Source organism: Microcaecilia unicolor, chromosome 9, assembly GCF_901765095.1.
Source record: "Microcaecilia unicolor chromosome 9, aMicUni1.1, whole genome shotgun sequence".
Classification (NCBI taxonomy): domain Eukaryota; kingdom Metazoa; phylum Chordata; class Amphibia; order Gymnophiona; family Siphonopidae; genus Microcaecilia; species Microcaecilia unicolor.
The window spans coordinates 147651751-147672022 of NC_044039.1; the positions used below are offsets into that span (position 1 = coordinate 147651751).

At 45.5% G+C, this 20272-nt stretch overlaps 1 protein-coding gene across 2 annotated transcripts in view; it reads left to right on the forward strand.

The window, feature by feature from the left end:
- The window catches only part of DNAJC17 (DnaJ heat shock protein family (Hsp40) member C17), a 106580-nt gene that overhangs the window by 62455 nt on the left and 23853 nt on the right, over positions 1-20272 (forward strand). For both annotated transcript variants that reach the window (XM_030214014.1, XM_030214015.1), the window contains exons 7-10: positions 8812-8861; positions 13842-13919; positions 15359-15436; positions 15833-15973. In XM_030214014.1, the coding sequence (XP_030069874.1) occupies positions 8812-8861; positions 13842-13919; positions 15359-15436; positions 15833-15973 (347 nt within the window). The remainder of the gene's footprint in view (positions 1-8811; positions 8862-13841; positions 13920-15358; positions 15437-15832; positions 15974-20272) is intronic.

The following is a 20272-nucleotide window of genomic DNA, read 5'->3' on the forward strand; positions in this document are numbered from 1 at the left end:
CGGATTGGCAATTGCCTTTACGGTCTGATGTTAGCCACATTGAGCCTGCTGGTAGGTGGGAAAATGTGAGTATAAATGTTATAAATAAATAAAAGTGTAAGTAAGGAAGAGGTTGAGAACTACAGGCCGGTAAGTCTGACTTCTATGGTAAGTAAATTAATGGAAACACTTTTAAAAAGAGAATAGTAAAGTTTTTGGAATTCAATGGATTACAGGCCCCGAGGCAACATGGTTTCACTAAAGGCATGTCTTGTCAGGCAAATCTGATTAATTTCTTTTACTGGGTGGCCAGAGAGTTGGTTTGAGGGAGCGTGCTAGATGTGATGTATTTAGATTTTAGCAAAGCCTTTGACACAGTTTTGCATAGATGACTGACATAAATAAACTGAGTGCCCTCGGTATGGGCCCTAAAGTGACTGACTGGATTAGGAACTGATTGAGTGGAAGACAACAGAGGGTAGAAAATTGAAGACTGGGCATCCAAATGGCAGATGAAACTTAATGTGGACAAATGCAAAGTGGTGCACATTGGGAAGAGTAATCCAAATCATAGTTACCTGATGCTAGGGTCCACCTTGGGGGTCAGCACACCCAAGAAAAAGATTTTAAGTGTCATTGTAGGCAATATGCTGAAATCTTCTGCCCAGTGTGTGATGGCAGCCAATAAAGCAAACAGGATGCTAGGAATTTTTAGGAAAGGGACGGTAAATAAGACCGAGAATACTATAATGCCTCTGTATCGCTTCATGGTGTGACCTCACCTTGAGTATTGCTTTCAGTTCTAGTCACCATATCTCAATGGCAACCACCATTACTGCAAATGTAAGCCACATTGAGCCTGCAAATTGGTGGGAAAATGTGGGATACAAATGCTATAAATAAATAACATAAATAAAAAAGATATAGCAGAATTAGAAAAAGTTAAAAGAAGAGCTACCAAAATGATAAAGGTAATGGAACTCCTCCCTGAATCAAAGACTTACAAATGTCTTTAACAACCGCCACAGAGTCCTTATAAATATCCACCTCAGGGACGCCTTTGAATCTCAAGTTGCAGTGTCAGGATCTATTCTCCAGAGCTTCTATTTGGTCCCAAAGTTCCTGCATTGTTTGGACATCTTGTCGAAGTGCCCCCGCGCCATTTTGAGCCCTGCTTGCAATGTGCTCGCGTGCTCCTCCGTTTTGGTGATTTGGGCGCCCAAAAGTTCACCTGTGATCTAATGTCTTCCAGATCTGCCTGCACATCACCGTGCACTGCCACCATTTCAGATTTCAGCTCCTTAAACCACCCTACAATCTTCTGCTTAGTGGTCTATTGCACAGGTCCATTTCTCTGTCTCGGCTCCTGTCCCTCAGATTCCAACGGGTCAGCCTCCTTTTTTCTTTTCATGTCCAGAGCTGTGGCTGACTCTCCCTTTTGCTGATTGCCACACTCCACTCCAAATCTGAATACCTCCAACTTTCTTGCACATGGACATTGCTTCCCCCAGCGATCTGCTATAATATTAGATTGAATTGCAGAGCTAGGGACAGGTTTTTCTCAATATAGATCAAAGCCTCGTTGGAGCTGCTTTCTCAGCCTGCCATCCCTTAGAGTGATGTCACTTCCTCCAGGGTGAAGAACTTTTGTGCATGAAAGAGGAGCAGGACTTGAGTGTGATTGTTTGTGATCATCTTAATGTGGCCAAACAGGTTGAAAAAAGTAATGGGCGAAAGCTAGAAGGATGCTTGGGTGCATAGGGAGAGGAGTGGCCAGTCAGAAAAAGGAGGTGATGACACCCCTATATAAGACTCTGGTGAGACCTCATTTAGAATACTGTGTACAATTCTGGAGACCATACCTTAAAAATGATATAAACAGGATGGAGTTGGTCCAGAGGGTGGCTACTAAAATGGTCAGTGGTCTTTGTCATAAAGCATTCTTAAACTCTCCAAAGCAGCTCAGAAACTTGGGGTTCTCGGAATCACTCCCTAGTTTGCAAGCTTATCCAAATATTCAAAATTAACCTTGCTATCAAGACAAATTTTAGGTAAATATATTATAAATATTCATTAGGTACATTCTGAAAACCACATCTTTTTGGGGCTGTCAGGACTGCAAAGTTGAAACTACAATCTTACACAAAAGTCCACTTCCTCTTCTGCATGCAAATCTATCTCATGAATATTCATTGTGGGTATCCTGAAAACCTGACTAGCTAGGGTGCCTCCAGGACCAGATTTGGGAGCCACTGCTGTATTTCATTATACTAGCCAGATCAGCCTATTAACCAGTGAGCCTCAAACCAGGAATGCCTTTGACAGTACACATACTGTCTCAATTACTAGACTGAGAACCAAAGCCCACGCACTCATCTGTGGCACAAATCGGAATCCCATTGAACCCCAAGCTTATAATATGTAGAGCAATATGGCCTCCTAAATTCCAGAGCTACCTGAATAGTGGTGTATCCCTTCCCTAGACGTATTGGATTATTTTCATCTTATAGTAGTACAACTGGGCAGACAAATGCGTCTGATACTTCCATGGGTCATATGGCTTCAGGAGCTTTCGCCCAACTTCTTGACATATGCCTGCAGAGGAATCTGCAGTGTTCAAGTTCAGTTCCTTGAAAGAAAAAAAAAAAGGAACCGCACTTGTTACACTTGTTTTTGTACAGCTTCACACACAGACTACTCGATAACTAATGTTCTCCGAGGACAAGCAGGCTGCTTGTTCTCACTGATGGGTGACGTCCACGGCAGCCCCCTCCAACCGGAAACTTCAGTAGCAAAGGCCTTTGCTAGTCCTCGCACACCGATGCGCACCGCGCATGCGCGGCCATCTTCCCGCACCGAACTGGCTTCTGTTCGTCAGTCAGTCTTTTGTCCACGCTCGGGACGGTCGTGTTTTACCGCCGTTTCGTGCCCCTCAGGTTGACCCTTGCGCGTCTTCGCGATTTTCGCCAAAAAAAAAAAGAGACCGATCGGTCTTTACCCTTTTCCCGTATTTCCTTTCGCTTTCGGGACCGGCCTATTTGGCCTCGATTCGGGTTTTTCTCCCTTCTTTTTGGTGCCCTTCGTCGTCATCGTGAATTTTGATTTCGCCGGCGTGATTTTTCCGCCCGTGTCATCGAAGTCTTCCAGCAGCTTCAAGAAGTGCACCCAGTGCGCCCAGGTAATCTCACTCACTGATAGGCACGCTTCGTGTCTTCAGTGTCTGGGGGCTGGCACCGCCCGCAGGCCTGCAGTCTTTGTGCTCTTTTAAAAAAGAGGACTCAGGTAGCGAGATTGGCCCAGTGGAACGTGTTGTTCTTGGGCTCTTCGACGACAACAGCACGGGCATCGAGTGCATCGACGTCGACAGCATCGAAGTCTTCGGCATCGGCATCGACTGCATCGAGGCCCCTACCTTTGGCATCGTCGGTACCGAGGTATCGAAAGGCTGCGTCCACGTCGGTGGTACCGGGACCTCCACTGTTGCTGATGTCGTCGGACGGTGGTGCTTCGTGTGGAGTGCAGGTGAGGGCTGTCCATTCCCCTGCTGGTGGCGGTGGGTCTCCCCCTACCCTGAGGGCTCCTGCGGTACAGCCCCCCCGAGATCGACCTTCTTCGGCCTCGGCCCTGAGGAAGCGACGGCTGGATTCTATGTCCCCCTCGTCAGTACCGGGAAGCTCCGGTGACATGCTTCGCTTGAAGTCTAAGAAGCATCGTCACCGGTCTCATTCCCGTCTCGGTACCGAGAGCTCTGGGTCGCCGAGGCAGTCGGCACCCAGTAGGCATCGGCACCGGGAGGACCGCTCACCCTCTGTTCAGGAGGTGTTGATGCGCTCCCCCTTGGACAGCCCGGAACAGCCTCCACGCCCGGAACAGACTCTGACATTGACGCCTGCATCGGCTTCTCAGTCTTTCTCCACAGCCGCTCTGCACGAGAGTCTCCGGGCCGTTCTTCCAGAGATTCTGGGAGAGCTGTTGCGCCCTTCCCCTCCGGTACCAGGGGTGCTTGCGCCACCGGTACCGTCGAGTGAGGTCTCAGATACTGGTACCGCTTGCGGTACCGGCTACGGCCGCCTCCCAGGCAGACTCCCCGACGACGTCGGCGGAGGGAGCTTCGCCGGTGCTGGCGAGGGAGTCCACCTCTCGACGCTCCTACCGTGGCTGTGTTTCCACGGAGTCGAGCCGGGCACGGCTTCAGACGCAGGTTCGTGAACTTGTGTCTGACACCGATGGTGAGGCCTCGTGGGAGGAGGAGGAGGAGGACATCAGATATTTCTCTGACGAGGAGTCTGATTGCCTTCCTTCTGATCCCACTCCCTCCCCTGAAAGGCAGCTTTCTCCTCCCGAGAGTCTGTCTTTCGCGGCCTTTGTCCAGGAGATGTCTACGGCCATCCCCTTCCCGGTGGTTGTGGAGGATGAGCCCAGGGCTGAAATGTTTGAGCTCTTGGACTATCCTTCTCCACCTAAGGAAGCGTCCACAGTACCCATGCATCATGTCCTAAAAAAGACATTGCTGGCGAACTGGACCAAGCCTCTAAGTAATCCCCACATTCCCAAGAAGATTGAATCCCAGTATCGGATCCATGGGAACCCAGAGCTGATGCGCACTGAGTTGCCTCACGACTCTGGTGTGGTGGATCTGGCCCTAAAGAAGGCTAAGAGTTCTAGAGAGCATGCTTCAGCGCCCCCGGGCAAAGACTCTAGAACCTTAGACTCCTTTGGGAGGAAGGCCTATCATTCCTCTATGCTCGTGGGCAAGATTCAGTCCTACCAGCTCTACACGAGCATCCATATGCGGAACAATGTGCGGCAGTTGGCGGGCTTGGTGGACAAGCTCCCTCCTGAGCAAGCCAAGCCGTTTCAGGAGGTGGTCAGGCAGCTGAAGGCGTGCAGAAAATTCCTGGCCAGAGGGGTATATGATACCTTTGATGTTGCGTCCAGGGCCGCTGCTCAAGGTGTGGTGATGCACAGACTCTCATGGCTGCGTGCCTCTGACCTGGAGAATAGGATCCAGCAGCGGATTGTGGACTCCCCTTGCCGAGCGGACAACATTTTTGGAGAAAAAGTCGAACAGGTGGTAGAACAGCTCCACCAGCGGGATAACGCCTTCGACAAATTCTCCCGCCGGCAGCCTTCAGCATCTACCTCCTCAGATAGACGTTTTTATGGGGGAAGGAGGACTGTTCCCTACTCTTCTGGTAAGCATAGGTACAATCCTCCTTCTCGACAGCCTGCGGCCCAGGCTAAGCCCCAGCGCGCTCGCTCTCGTCAGCAGCGTGCGCCTCAGCAAGGCCCCTCGGCTCCCCAGCAAAAGCAGGGGGCGAGCTTTTGACTGGCTCCAGCAGAGCATAGCCGACATCAACGTGTCCGTGCCGGGCGATCTGCCGGTCGGGGAGAGGTTGAAAGTTTTTCACCAAAGGTGGCCTCTTGTAACCTCCGACCGTTGGGTTCTTCAAATAGTCCGGCAAGGATACACCCTCAATTTGGCCTCTAAGCCTCCAAATTGCCCACCGGGAGCTCAGTCCTACAGCTTCCAGCACAAGCAGGTACTTGCAGAGGAACTCTCCGCCCTTCTCAGCGCCAATGCGGTCGAGCCCATGCCATCCGGGCAAGAAGGGCTGGGATTCTATTCCAGGTACTTCCTTGTGGAAAAGAAAACAGAGGGGATGCGTCCCATCCTAGACCTAAGGGCCCTGAACAAATATCTGGTCAAGGAAAAGTTCAGGATGCTTTCCCTGGGCACCCTTCTTCCCATGATTCAGGAAAACGATTGGCTATGCTCTCTGGACTTGAAGGACGCCTACATGCACATCCCGATATTGCCAGCTCACAGGCAGTATCTGCGATTTCAGCTGGGCACACGTCACTTCCAGTACTGTGTGCTACCCTTTGGGCTCGCCTCTGCGCCCAGGGTGCTCACGAAGTGTCTAGCTGTAGTAGCAGCAGCGCTTCGCAGGCTGGGAGTGTATGTGTTCCCTTATCTCAACGATTGGCTGGTGAAGAACACATCCAAGGCAGGAGCTCTACAGTCCATGCAGATGACTATTCGACTCCTGGAGCTACTGGGGTTTGTGATAAATTATCCAAAGTCCCATCTTCTCCCAGTACAGAGACTCGAATTCATAGGAGCTCTGCTGGATTCTCGGACGGCTCGTGTCTATCTTCCGGAGACAAGGGCCAACAATCTGTTGTCCCTCGTCTCCCGGGTACAAGCGTTCCAGCAGATCACAGCTCAGCAGATGTTGAGATTGCTTGGCCACATGGCCTCCACAGTTCATGTAACTCCCATGGCTCGTCTTCACATGCGATCTGCTCAATGGACCCTAGCTTCCCAGTGGTTTCAAGCTGCTGGGGATCTAGAAGACGTGATCCACCTGTCCACGAGTTTTCTCAAATCCCTGTATTGGTGGACGATTTGGTCCAATTTGACTCTGGGACGCCCTTTCCAAATTCCTCAGCCACAAAAAGTGCTGACTACAGATGCGTCTCTCATGGGGTGGGGAGCTCATGTCGATGGGCTTCACACCCAGGGAAGCTGGTCCCTTCAGGAACGCGATCTGCAGATCAATCTCCAGGAGTTACGAGCGGTCTGGAACGCTCTGAAGGCTTTCAGAGATCGGCTGTCCCACCAAATTCAGACAGACAACTAGGTTGCCATGTATTACATCAACAAGCAGGGGGGGCACCGGATCTCGCCCCCTGTGTCAGGAAGCCGTCAGTATGTGGCTGTGGGCTCGCCGTCACGGCATGTTGCTCCAAGCCACATATCTGGCAGGCGTAAACAACAGTCTGGCCGACAGGTTGAGCAGGATTATGCAACCTCACGAGTGGTCGCTTAACTCCAGAGTAGTGCGCCGGATCTTCCAAGTGTGGGGCACCCCCTTGGTAGATCTCTTCGCATCTCAAGCCAACCACAAGGTCCCTCAGTTCTGTTCCAGACTTCAGGCCCACGGCAGACTGGCATCAGATGCCTTCCTCCTGGATTGGGGGAACGGCCTGCTGTATGCTTATCCTCCCATACCTCTGGTGGGGAAGACTTTGTTGAAACTCAAGCAAGACCGAGGCACCATGATTCTGATTGCTCCTTTTTGGCCGCGTCAGATCTGGTTGCCTCTCCTTCTGGAGTTGTCCTCCGAAGAACCGTGGAGATTGGAGTGTTTTCCGACCCTCATCACACAGAACGAAGGGGCGCTTCTGCATCCCAACATCCAGTCTCTGGCTCTCACGGCCTGGATGTTGAGAGCGTAGACTTTGCCTCTTTGGGTCTGTCGGAGGGTGTCTCCCGTGTCTTGCTTGCTTCCAGAAAAGATTCCACTAAGAGGAGTTACTTCTTTTTATGGAGGAGGTTTGCCGTCTGGTGTGACAGCAAGGCCTTAAATCCTCGCTCCTGTCCTACACAGACCCTGCTTGAATACCTTCTGCACTTGTCTGAGTCTGGTCTCAATATTAACTCTGTAAGGGTTCACCTTAGCGCAATCAGTGCATACCATTACCGTGTGGAAGGTAAGCCGATCTCGGGACAGCCTTTAGTTGTTCGCTTCATGAGAGGTTTGCTTTTGTCAAAGCCCCCTGTCAAGCCTCCTACAGTGTCATGGGATCTCAATGTCGTTCTCACCCAGCTGATGAAACCTCCTTTTGAGCCACTGAATTCATGCCATCTGAAGTACTTGACCTGGAAGGTCATTTTCTTGGTGGCAGTAACTTCAGCTCGTAGAGTCAGTGAGCTTCAAGCCCTAGTAGCTCATGCTCCTTATACCAAATTTCATCATAATAGAGTAGTCCTCCGCACTCCTCCTAAGTTCTTGCCAAAGGTGGTGTCGGAGTTCCATCTGAACCAGTCAATTGTCTTGCCAACATTTTTTCCCCATCCTCATTCCTGCCCTGCTGAACGTCAGCTGCACACATTGGACTGCAAAAGAGCATTGGCCTTCTATCTGGAGCGGACACAGCCCAACAGATAGTCCGCCCAAATGTTTGTTTCTTTTGATCCCAACAGGAGGGGAGTGGCTGTGGGGAAACGCACCATATCCAATTGGCTAGCAGATTGCATTTCCATCACTTACGCCCAGGCTGGGCCGGCTCTTGAGGGTCATGTCACGGCTCACAATGTTAGAGCCATGGCAGCGTCAGTGGCCCACTTGAAGTCAGCCACTATTGAAGAGATCTGCAAAGCTGCGACGTGGTCATCTGTCCACACATTCACATCTCATTACTGCCTGCAGCAGGATACCCGACGCGACAGTCGGTTCAGGCAGTCAGTGCTTCAGAATCTGTTCGGGGTTTAGAATCCAACTCCACCCCCCTAGGCCCATGTTTATTCTGTTCCAGGCTACACTCTGTTAGTTGGATAAATGATTAGGTCAATCTCAGTTATGTCCTCGCCGTTGCGAGGCCCAATTGACCATGTTTGTTGTTTTGAGTGAGCCTGGGGGCTAGGGATACCCCATCAGTGAGAACAAGCAGCCTGCTTGTCCTCGGAGAAAGCGAATGCTACATACCTGTAGAAGGTATTCTCCGAGGACAGCAGGCTGATTGTTCTCACATACCCGCCCGCCTCCCCTTTGGAGTTGTGTCTTCCCTTGTCTTTGTCTTGCTACATATGGGACTGACGAACACGAGCCGGTTCGGGCAGGAAGACGGCCACGCATGCGCGGTGCGCGAGGACTAGCAAAGGCCTTTGCTAGTGAAGTTTCCGGTTGGAGGGGGATGCCGTGGACGTCACCCATCAGTGAGAACAATCAGCCTGCTGTCCTCGGAGAATACCTTCTACAGGTATGTAGCATTCGCTTTATGGTAATTTTTTCCGTTTCTGATTCATTCACTTTCTTTTTACAGGTAAATCTGAAGGGAAAAACGATGACAGCATAGTGACTGCCAAACTAAAAGTAAGGGAGATACTTCTGAGACATAATAAAATTTCTGAACTAGGGTTGCAAAGGCAGCCTTGGTGTGTGCTGCTTGGGAGGAAGGGAGAGAAAAGAGGGAGGGGACAAGGACAAAAAGAGAAGACGTACAAATAAAAGTCCATGACAAACCTTTGCCCCTTCTCTCTATGTGTTGATTTAAAAAAAACGAAGGTATGATAGGAACAAAGTTGTTTCACACTTTTCTGAACTTTTTTAACCTACATTTTGAAGGAAGGCTTATCAGATCACCAAATGTGTATTGGTAGCCAGAGGATGGTTACTCCCTCTTGGGCTTCGAATCTGCCTTTGCTAATCAAGCAGCGGAAGCAGTGGCCCGTCTCATCTCTCTTGGCAAAGTTACATATGCCCTCCAAATATCTAGCTTTCCCAACCTTGAATCTGCTCATGACAGGCTTACACCGTCAGGCAATATGGACTCTTGTAATTAGAAAGGAACCCAGTATGTAGTAGATATAATAAGATAGTTTATTACAATCTTACCAATGGTAATACAGGTAGGTTAAGCATTCACATAATGGAACCGCATATCATAGCACGTCCTCTCTCTCTAGCCTTCTGGAGTCTCCCTTCTTCTTCTCATCTCGTCTCGTCTCGTCTTGTCTCGACTGAACTAATACTCCTCAAACTGCTGCTTATATACAATTTTGGCCCTATTCATTTCAATGGACCCCAGCTGTCTCAACTGGGCTCCTAGTCCTTATCAGTTGATCAGAATGACTTCACATATTCCCAAACCTTTCTGTAGCCCCCCCTTTGGATGTTCTCACCCGGGGTGCAGCTGACCCAGCACTATCTCTACGTAACCATAGCAACTCTTGCTTATGACGTCTTGCAGGTGCCAATCTCAGGATTGTTTATAGAGTAGATTGCCCCCACCCTTGCCAGTTCAGCACTTGCCACAGTGAAATGTAACTGTGTCAAAGGTGATCTCTGATTTTTACAAGCTAGCTCTCTTTTGTATCAGAGATGATTCTGATTTTAAGAAGCCTAGCTCTTATTATGAGCCATTGGCCTGTATTTTACTGAGAGCAAGGGCTAGCATAACTCTTCATTCCCCTCTTGCCAGGCCCCTCAGAGGGGGCTGGCACACATGACTACTAGTGGGTGTGGCCGTCCTTTCCAGAGGGCTCTTAGAGTTCTGTGGGGGGGAATGTATAGGATTGAGGTGACATGGGTGCTCTGGCACAATAAGGGATAAGGCCATAGCAAGAGTCAGTATGTGGATACATAATTATATGCTGGATGAAATGCAGCATTAGGTTTCCCCTTTTATCATAACCAACCCAAGGGGCCCAACTTTCTTACACCCACCCCTCTAGGGCGGAGCTAGACTTGGAAACATGTGAAGTCAATTAAGTCTAGGTATCATATAATGAAATCAATAAGGTCAAGTGCATATGATTGTGATTGATTAATATATCATGATTACAAAGCTGATGTTGGAAGGCGGGGGAAAGAAAACTTTCAATCAAAGTTTATCATTAGTCAAACTTTGAATGTGTAAATATAGCTAAAACTGGTATACAGCAGATGATACACTGATCTGGAATGACATTAGATAGAGAAGCTTGCTCATGTGGTATTTAAATTTGTTGCCAGTAATTCTTATACATTGCTTGAGAAACAGAAAAGCATTATGAACAGAAAAATTTAGAGAATTAGGGAAATTCAGTATTGGGTAAATTCTAAAGGATACCCATTCTTGTGAAATACCTAATCCAGGAAAGGGTACTTATTATTATGAAAATGAAATAAGCAGTTTGTGTAGAGACTTCAACTATTGTGTGTAAATAAATGTGATCTGTTTGAGAGCATATACAGAGAAATAGAAACAAGATATAAATATTATATGGGCATAACACTGTTTGTTGTTATTGTGTAGACAGACAAAAAGCATTATAACTCAAAAAGCTTTAGGTAGAATAGAAGGCCTCATATAAATAGAGCACAGAGGACAGCAGATACATTACCACATTCAAACGTTTCAAAATTCCTCTGGACCTTCTACGACTTTTCTCTGCACCATCGCGACTTGCGAAAATCTTTCTTAACGGTCTGTCATGTGAATGTCTACTTATATGCACTTATAGAAAGCACATCCAATGATACATGAACAGCTAAACCATTTTACATCGCAAACATTTCTGAAACCTATCATATTTGAAAATATCATTTCCTTATAACCTTTATAATTATCCCAAAAATGAATGGGATTCTCACATCCAATTACCTTCCTCCGCAACTTAATCAAAACTATACTGGAAATTTGTATCATGATAGCCCCCATGGTGGCTAAAAAGAAGGAAAAAAAAACAATTTGCAAAGTCAGAAAAAAAAAAAAAATTAAAAATAAATAAATAAAGTTGAATGGCAGGCTTTGAACCCATCAACTTGGTCATATGGAATGAGTGCAGTAGAAAAGAGAGTATGGACTGAGTAAATGATCAGGATTGAGAAAGCAGCCTGTTCATTTCCATTGCATAAGTTTTGCTTGTGTAACTGAAGACTGCAAAATAGAGAAAAAAAAAAATAAAAAAACCTTGTGAAGGGGGGTGGAGGGGATGTCAGGGGGAGGGGGTAGGAGGCATAGAGGAAGGAGGGGCTGTGCAGGGAGAGGAAGGGAGGACTGAGGGGGAAGAGGAGGGGCTATGCAGGGAGAGGAAGGGAGGGCTGAGGGGGAAGAGGAGGGGCTATGGAGGGAGAGGAAGGGAGGGCTGAGGGGTAGAGAAAGGGAGGGAAGAGGGGGGGCTATGGAGGGAGAGAAAGGGAGGATCATATGCTTCTATGTACTTCTCAAACCATTAGTAGTTAGCATGGCCTTCATGTATATATTTTTTGGCCTATTAGGGTTAAGTCATTTGCAATATTCATCATTATAAGACTCATGAATTTGCAATCATCATTAATGTCAATAGATTTCTTTTATATAACAGATATTAACACTCCTAGTAATGTTAAATGAAATATAGCTGCCTTGATATTTCCAATTTGAGCAATACTTAAACACTCAGAACATGACTACTGATTACTGTTGTAGTAATAATCTTAACTTGATGCAGTCATACACTCAACCTCATTGATTCCTTTGTATGATACCTAGGCTTATGTGACTTCTCATATTCCCAGGTTTTACCTGTTCCAAAAGAGTAGCTGTTGAATACATAGTTAGGTTTTTTTGGATGGTTATATCTTAAGAGGGACAAAGCATAGAAGTTATATATCTATGTACTGAAAGCTTGACTTTCACTATGGCCTCAGTCCCATGTCTTGACAGAGCGTCCCTCCCACTTTAGATATATATCTTCCCCCCCACACAGGACTCTATGAGCCCTCTGGAAAAGATGGCCACACCCATAGTCAGGTGTGCCGGCCCTTTTTTAGAGGTCCGGCAAGAGGGGAAATGTATGTATATGGCCGCCCTTGCTCTCAGTAAAATACAGGTCAATGGCTCAGGCTAAAGAGCTAGGCCTCTACAAGCAAATGGCTCATAATAAGAGCTGGGCTTCTCTTAAAAATCCAAAGTCATCTCTGATACAAAATACATTTTTCTGCAGCACAAGCTGAACTGAGTTCTCAGGGAGCTGGCACGGGAGGGGGTCTTTTGCTCTTATAAACATGCCTGGGACTGGCATCAGTGAAGAGTCATGAAAGATGTTTTGGGCTAATGAAAGTAGATAAGGGGGTAGATGTACGTAGTTAGAGAGTACTCAGAGGGAGGGGGAGCTGAGAAGAGCAGAATGACTGATTAGGTCATCTCGCCACCTGTGCTCTGCACCCTTTTTGTGTATAGTTGGAACCTGGGACCTAATGAAGTCACCCTTGTCAGTTCCTTATCAACTGATAAGGGATAGCAAGTTCTGCTGACATAGCTGGATCCCATTGGAATCCATTGGGTTGAGACAGTATAGAGGAAGCACCCCGAGAAGTGTAAGGCGCAGAAGGAGAGACAGAGTACCACCGAGGGTTGATGTGTCGTGTGATTCTGTTCCACTGTATGATTGACTGAATTGCTGGTATCCTCATTATTGGGTAATGTATCTATGCTAATTAATACTAATAAACTATATCTCTTTAACTAATTGAAACTGGGTACCTCTTTAATTACAGACTTAGCTACGGCCGAGCCTGTACTGAACTGCCATGAGCAGATTCAAGGTTGGGAAAGCTAGATATTTGGAGGGCATATGTAACTTTGCCCAGGGAGATGAGACGGGCCACTGCTTCCGCTGCTTGATTAGCAAAGGCAGATTCTGAGAAAATAAACACTTCCTAACTTGGGTTTAGTGTCCTAGCCACACAGATTTTCAGGATATGTCAGAGGAGGGATAAGGACTCAACAATCTGACGTGAGCACATTTTAGAAAGTAGAAGCTTTTTAATTATGAGTGGAATTTCTTGTATAAATGAAAAAGCATAATGCAAGATGTACATTAGCCTTCTCTGTTCCTCTCTTGATGTTTTGAGCTAGCGCATTTGGTAATATAGGGACTTAGCTCACCTGTTATATACCATTATGTGTATGCTATGAAAGAGAGCATCCTAGATTGCACAGTATTTTTCTTCTCTTAAAAAAAAAACCTGTTAAAGCTGAACTGTCCTGCAGTAATAATGGAGAACTTTTGCATAATCACTTATAAATTTTCTGCATTATATACTCTTTATGACATTGTTAATGTCTTTTTGAGTATTGAAGCTTCGATGCTGGGATAATGCTATTTTTTTTTCTGGTATTAAAATGGGAATATAAAGCCATAAAAGGATAGTGGCCGAAATATACTTTGGAAAGATAATACAAATGTTTTCTTTCAAAGCTGCTGCTTTGAAGACACTGGATGTGTCCAAACTTGAGTGTTGGTTTTATTCTATAGACTGGCTGTCTGCAGCTCTGCAAGGCTGTTTAGTGTTGATAATTCTAATTTGTTACTTTTTTCCCTCTAGCTGAAATGGAAGTGCAAAAAGCACGATGAGACAAAAGGCGGCTACTCCAGGGACGTTCTCCTGAGACTTCTGCAGAAGGTTCTGTTGTGAGACGTTCATTCTTCCATTCACCCTTATCCTGTTAGTGCTGTAAGAAAAGGAGCAGTTTGAACAGGAGTTAGAGACATAGAAAAGCTTTTCTGGGTTTTTTTTTTCACTGAATAATATGTGTTATCAATGACAATCCTATAACAAAGCATGAAGATGTGAAGTAGAACTCATCAGGATTTTGATCTAACTACATACCTAAGTAGTGTGCTCCATTAAAGCACGTTCACCATAGACCCAAAAATGCAGATGTTGGGGTTTAAGATATGTGATCACATTTTAAGTGAATTTGCAGTATATCAGATTAAAAAAAAAAAAAAAGAAATTCAGCAGTTGTCTTATCAAAAGATAATAACGAAAGAAAAAGACAGGGTCCAGCCCTTGGCTGCTCTTAAGCGATCCAGTGTTTAAATCATGCTGCATTATATTGGGTCTACAGTGTACGTCTACTGTATTGTTACTGTATTGTGGCTTGTAGGAAACTAGCCGTTGAGCCCGTTAAAACAGGCTAGTATGGGGTTTTTCAAAGGCCCCCTCCCCTCGCCGCTGCAGGGCCCCCCCACCGAGGTCACCGCCACCCCTCCACCCGGCCCGGGCCCTCTCTTCGCTATTGAATTTATGTCGCCGAAATGCAGCACGCAGATCAGCAGAGCTCCCGTTGGCCTTCCTTCTCTGCCTGTGTCCCGCCCTCGTGTGACGTAACGTCGGCAAGGGCGGGACACAGGCAGGGGAGGAAGGCCGACGAGAGCTCAGCTGATCTGTCTGCTGCGTGTCGGCGATGTAAGTTCAATACCGAAGAGAGTGCTTGGGCCGGGTGGGGGGAGCGGTAGCGGCGACCTCGGGGGGGGGGAGCGGTAGCGACATCAGCGGTTTCCTCCCTCCCCTTCGCGCAGTTTCCCTCTCTGTCCCGCCCCGTCATCACGTATTGACACGGGGGTGGGACAGAGAGGGAAGTCTCTACTGTGCATTTGCGGGTGAGTACGGTCACTCGCCATTTATATGTTTGATGCTACAGCTGGAAAGCACATGATGGGTTTCTCCAAAAGCCAGCTATTTTGTATCATTCTATCCAGTTTACAGAAGCAGGAATGAGTGAGAGGTATTGAAGATATCCTGCTGGCATACAGACACACCTGTATCATTCCCTTCAGGAACATTTTGAGAAACATTGAGATTGGAGGAACTGAAATCTCTCTTGCTTTGTATTCTAAACCAGCTTCTGTTTTGGAAAGCTTGCGATGAGTGTCACCAAGGCTACCGTAATACCATATATATTAAATAGTGTTTTTGATAGTGAATTGTCTCTGAGGTTTCTCTGAGCCAGCAGTCCAGTACCTTTCTTCATAGTAAATCCTGCTAGAGTTTTCTCTATTAGGCTGTTAGTATTTAGCTGTGTTTGACAAGCTTTTTATCTTAACTATTTCTTTCAGTATGGAGAAGTACTACATTTGGTGATGTCCAGTAAGAAAGGAAGTGCAGTTGTGGAATTTGCTACAGTCAAGGCAGCTGTAAGTGTAGAATTGGACCAGACTTCGTGCATTCTCTATGGGAGCCATGGGTGGAGGGGAGACTTGGCAACAGAAGAAGTTGTTAAGGACACTGTTAAGGACACACACAGACACAATGTTTCATAGGTGACTGTGCTCAGACTCTTATATATGACTGACCATGAAGGGCTCTTCCAAGTTCTTCTTCCATGAGTAACAGCAATGTGTTTGGATTTTGTATGCTCATTTGAAGGGAACTTTTGGTGTAGCTCAGAACAGGAAAGGTATGTTGTATTATCAGATTAGTTGCTGGCTTTTGAGAGGGGAAAGGAGTCCGGCTCTGGAGTCCTCAAGTTAGTATTCTTAAATGTAAAGTTGGTGACCAGTGGTAATGAAGTTGCATTCTCTCTTTGGCAGGAGTTAGCGATAAAGTATGAAACTGGTTTGATAACTAATCCTTTAAAGATTTCCTGGGTGGACAGCCCACCACCTTCAGTGTTGCAGGACAATCCGAACACATTACTTTCCAACTACACCAGCCATTCCACAACGCTGCAGGTAAGAAGGACATGCAACCTCTGTGGCTGCAGCAGTTGCCATTAAATGTAACATGCCATAGAACTGCAGCATTTGACCCCTGTCATATTTAACCTTCCCCCTGCTTACCCTCACCCTGTCGGAAGCACTAGTCTATCATTATTGCTCCCAATGATATTCTGTCAGGCCTCCCTGAAATATGGCTAACTGGTTCCATAACACACACATGTTTAGCCGTAGGAAAAGAGGCAGTTTGGGTGAGGAAAACAGCTGATGCACCTGTTTGATTTCCAAAGATACAGCTGCTGTTTTGCTCCCCCCCTCCCCCACTTGCCTACCCACAAATAGAAGAGGCACAATAAACAAATGATTTATTTCTCATACTTTGCACTTACTAATTTTGAAGAGAAAAATGTGGTTGACTTTATGATTTGCATAAAATGTGCACATTAAAACTGCCCATATAGTTGCATCTATGCAGATTGTTTTAAAAATGACCCCATAAAAACTTACATACCTAGTGTACCCAAATGTAACTCATCCTGAGCTACTGCCGAAAAAGGTGTGAGCAAAATCCAAAATAATAATTATATCAGCTTATACAAATATGCCACAGAATCATTGCAGAATCTAAATACTATTGCACAGAATGTCATAACCCTTAACTATACACCTGTGCTGGCGCCTTGGCTGTAGGGTTTCTGTTGATAATGGTCCCAGATGGGCTGCTTCATGATTGGTACTGAGAGAAGAACTTTGGGGTAAATATTCAGCTGGTGGTGGTCAGTTTTTCTTTGGCAATCACCATAATTTTGGCTGACTATTCAATGGTGGGCCATGTTGACTATCTGGTTTGTATGTCCAGCTATTCCTTATCTGGTTAAGTACGATATTCAGCACATAACTGCGATATTCAGCACATAACTGCCTAAGTGAAACTGGACAAAGATGAGACTGAGTTTTATGTGGTCCAATTTGTCCGGTTAACTTAGGGGCCATTTTTCTAAGATATGAAGGCGCCTACGAGCTTACAATGTGTGTAAAATTAGAACTACCGCCCAGCTACTGCGTAACCCAGGCAGTAATTCTAATTTTGACGTACAGCAGAAAATTTCTATTTTTTACCATGGGCAGTAATCGGCAGTGTACGCTCACTGACGAGTACCACCTAGTTAGTGCAAGAGACCTTACCACTAAGTCAATGGGTGACGGTAAGGTCTCGGGCCCAAAATGGTCGAGCGCTTATTTTTATGTTGCTGCACATCCATTTTCAGCAAAAAAGGCCTTTTTTGCAGGCGTGCTGAGAAATGGACCAGTGAGCGTCCAATACACGCGCCTACACCAGCGCAGGCCATTTTTCAGTACGTCTTAGTAAAAGGGCCCCTTAGGCGGTTAAGTGCTGAACACTGCTCCCGGACTGCCTGCAAAATCACTGGCTGATATTCAGTGGTACTAATTGATTAAGTGCCGCTGGATATAGCCTCGCACAAGCAATTTAATCAGGCAGGAGTCTCTCGTCCCCAGTTTGAGTATTGGCCTCTTTGTCTCTACAGGCATTTTCTGAGCATTCATTAGGCTGTTCTAAGCCTTACCACACTTCTTTAATGAATATTTTGGTGCACATACTTCTTGTATATGAAAATATGCACTAAAGAGAAGTTTAGCTCACCTTTTTTTTCTTTTTTAAATTTTAGCACATTTTGCATGCTAATGCTTGAAAATAACCTGCAAATGGAATTAGTTTGTGTGGGTAAATGAACTAAAAAGTAGCCCATGTGGAACCCATGTAGTAAGACTGTACTAGAAAATCATTGCTGATTTCCTTCCCTATGCAATTCTAGTATTTCACTTTTGTTGGATGTAATAAGTTAAGATGTATATGGTACAGTATTTTTTATTTTTTTTATATTGTTTTGTAATTGTAAACCATTTTGGGCAACTGAAGTAGGGGAAGCAGTCTGCAAGTGTAGTAAAGTAAGTAAGTTACAGAAGTATTCAAAACTGGAAATAAAAGTTATTATTTCCATTTTAACTTCAGTGGTTATAAGAAAAAGATAAGTTTGACTCAGCACCCCTCATTATTGAATTTAAAAAATTGGAGGCTCTCTGGGATATGAACACTGCCACCCCAGAGAGTTTTAAACTCAAACCGGGAACCAAGTCCAACAGTCCCTATGGTTGGCAGTACACAATACTGAGCTTTCAGACTGGCCTTCAACAATGTAGTGTTCTTAATAGCAACTACTTTAGCTGTCTAAATGCTGCGTTCGGCACCTAACTCTTACCGTTCAGTAATCCAGACTGCCCCAATTTGACTGCCCCTTTCGGACTGACTATTCACTTGTCTTTTAGATTGTAAGCTCCTTGAGCAGGGACTGTCCCTCTATGTTAAATTGTACAGCGCTGTGTAACCCTAGTAGCGCTTTAGAAATGTTAAGTAGTAGTAGTGTCTGAGTTAGATTCATCCGTCCCAGTGGACCAACTGGAATGCCATAATGAAAGTAAGGAATACTTCAGTAGCGATGCTCGGGCTCTTTGCACTTTGACTTTCCTTTCTATTGCACTATCCGATAATGTAGTTCCTTTCTAACTTTGTCCTCTCAACTATCTTTCTATTTTATATGATTTTAAACTCTGAAAACCGCTCTGAAAGACCCCTGTCTAGGGCAGTATATTAAATTTTAATACACCTGAAACCAGTAGTGTAAGATTACTTTTGACATTGTAACTGTGAGTGCCCCACCTCAGCACTGTGACTTTGTAATATGATGGTCCTGTAAGGTGAGCCTCGGATCTGCTGTGCCACGGTGGTGTGTTGCAGACCTTTGCACTCGGCTTTCTTTGGCTTGGTGCTGTCATGTGCATTTCGTGAGCTCCTCTGAGGCAAAACATAAGCTGGAATGCTTAGAGGTCTGAGGCTAATTCTGGCAAGTTAATGGTCTCTTATCGTGAGAGGAGATGGAATAAGAGCCAGTTACCAATTTTCTAAGGAAAATCCCAACTCACTTGAACATTAAAAAAAAAAATGAAAACCTTCAGCAACCCTTAAAAGGCCGTACCTAGGAAAAGAACTGCCAGTGCTTAATGCAGCTCATTAAAAACTGGCAAAAATAACAGCTCATTACATAACCAGTTGCTCGCCAGGAAGGAATTTTTACTACATCCAATACTGATGATGGCAACAGTCCAGATCCAGCACTTTTCAAGAGCTAAGTAGTAGTGACACTACATGCTGCAAGGATCTGAGACCCTCTGCTGAAGCAGTTTGTATGCTAGTACTGGGGGAATTGCTTGTAGCGCCTCCAGTTTATGATGCTGGAAGGGAAATGCTGCAGGTATGCAGGCCGTATTGAAGCTATTTCTTCAGTCTTAGTCACACCGAACAGGAATTACTGTAGGAGAATGCTTGGGGGAAGGGGGGGAGCACCATACTGCTGTAATTCAGTACACATTGTCTCAAAAGATTAATAGATAAGTGCTGCTTTTGGAGACATACTCAAATTGTAGCTGTTAGGGATATTTATAAAATGTGATTAAGTCACAGCGGGAGAGAAACAACAACACATCCTGCATTTTCTCTATGAATTATCTATGAACTATCTAATAAAATGTAGTTTTGAATATGAGACAAATGAGGCTTTGAGTGGATGCTACCCTACAGCTTAGGAAACCTATATCAGCAATTTTCTGTGGCAGAGGGAAATGGTGTTGACTGAAACGCCTCAACAGTTTGTATTCTGAAATATTTTGGTAATTATATCCAGCTGTTAATCTCAGAATGGAAGTTTCAGAAGGCATGAAAGATGGAGGACTATGTAAGAACGGGATGGCTGATGCGACTGTCACCAGAAGGTTATCCTTTGCTATTAGTCTTAAGGAGATTGGAAAGCAAGGATGCTCATTACACTAAGGAGGTCTAATCTTCGTTAATGTCCTTAGGCTGGTAATGAATTGGTCCTTCATTTTAAGCTTCTTTTCATCAAACAGTGCATCACTTTGCTACTTGATCCTTGTATGTGATAATGGGTATAAATGTGGGTTTTGTTGTTTTTCAGGCTCATACTCTGTGCAGCTGTTTTCTTTTATTTATTTTTTACATTTGTATCCCACATTTTCCCATCTATTTGCAGACTCAGTGTGGCTTACATAGTACCGTAAAGGCTTTCGCCAAGTCCGGTAAAGAAACAAATACAGGTGGTATTGTGGTTGAATAACGTACATGTGTTTCAGTTACAATGGGGATCAAGGAGAGGAAAGGTTATATAGTGTCTATTACAAGCTTTGGTTATGCTGTGTTGCAGAGTGTAGGTATTTATGTTG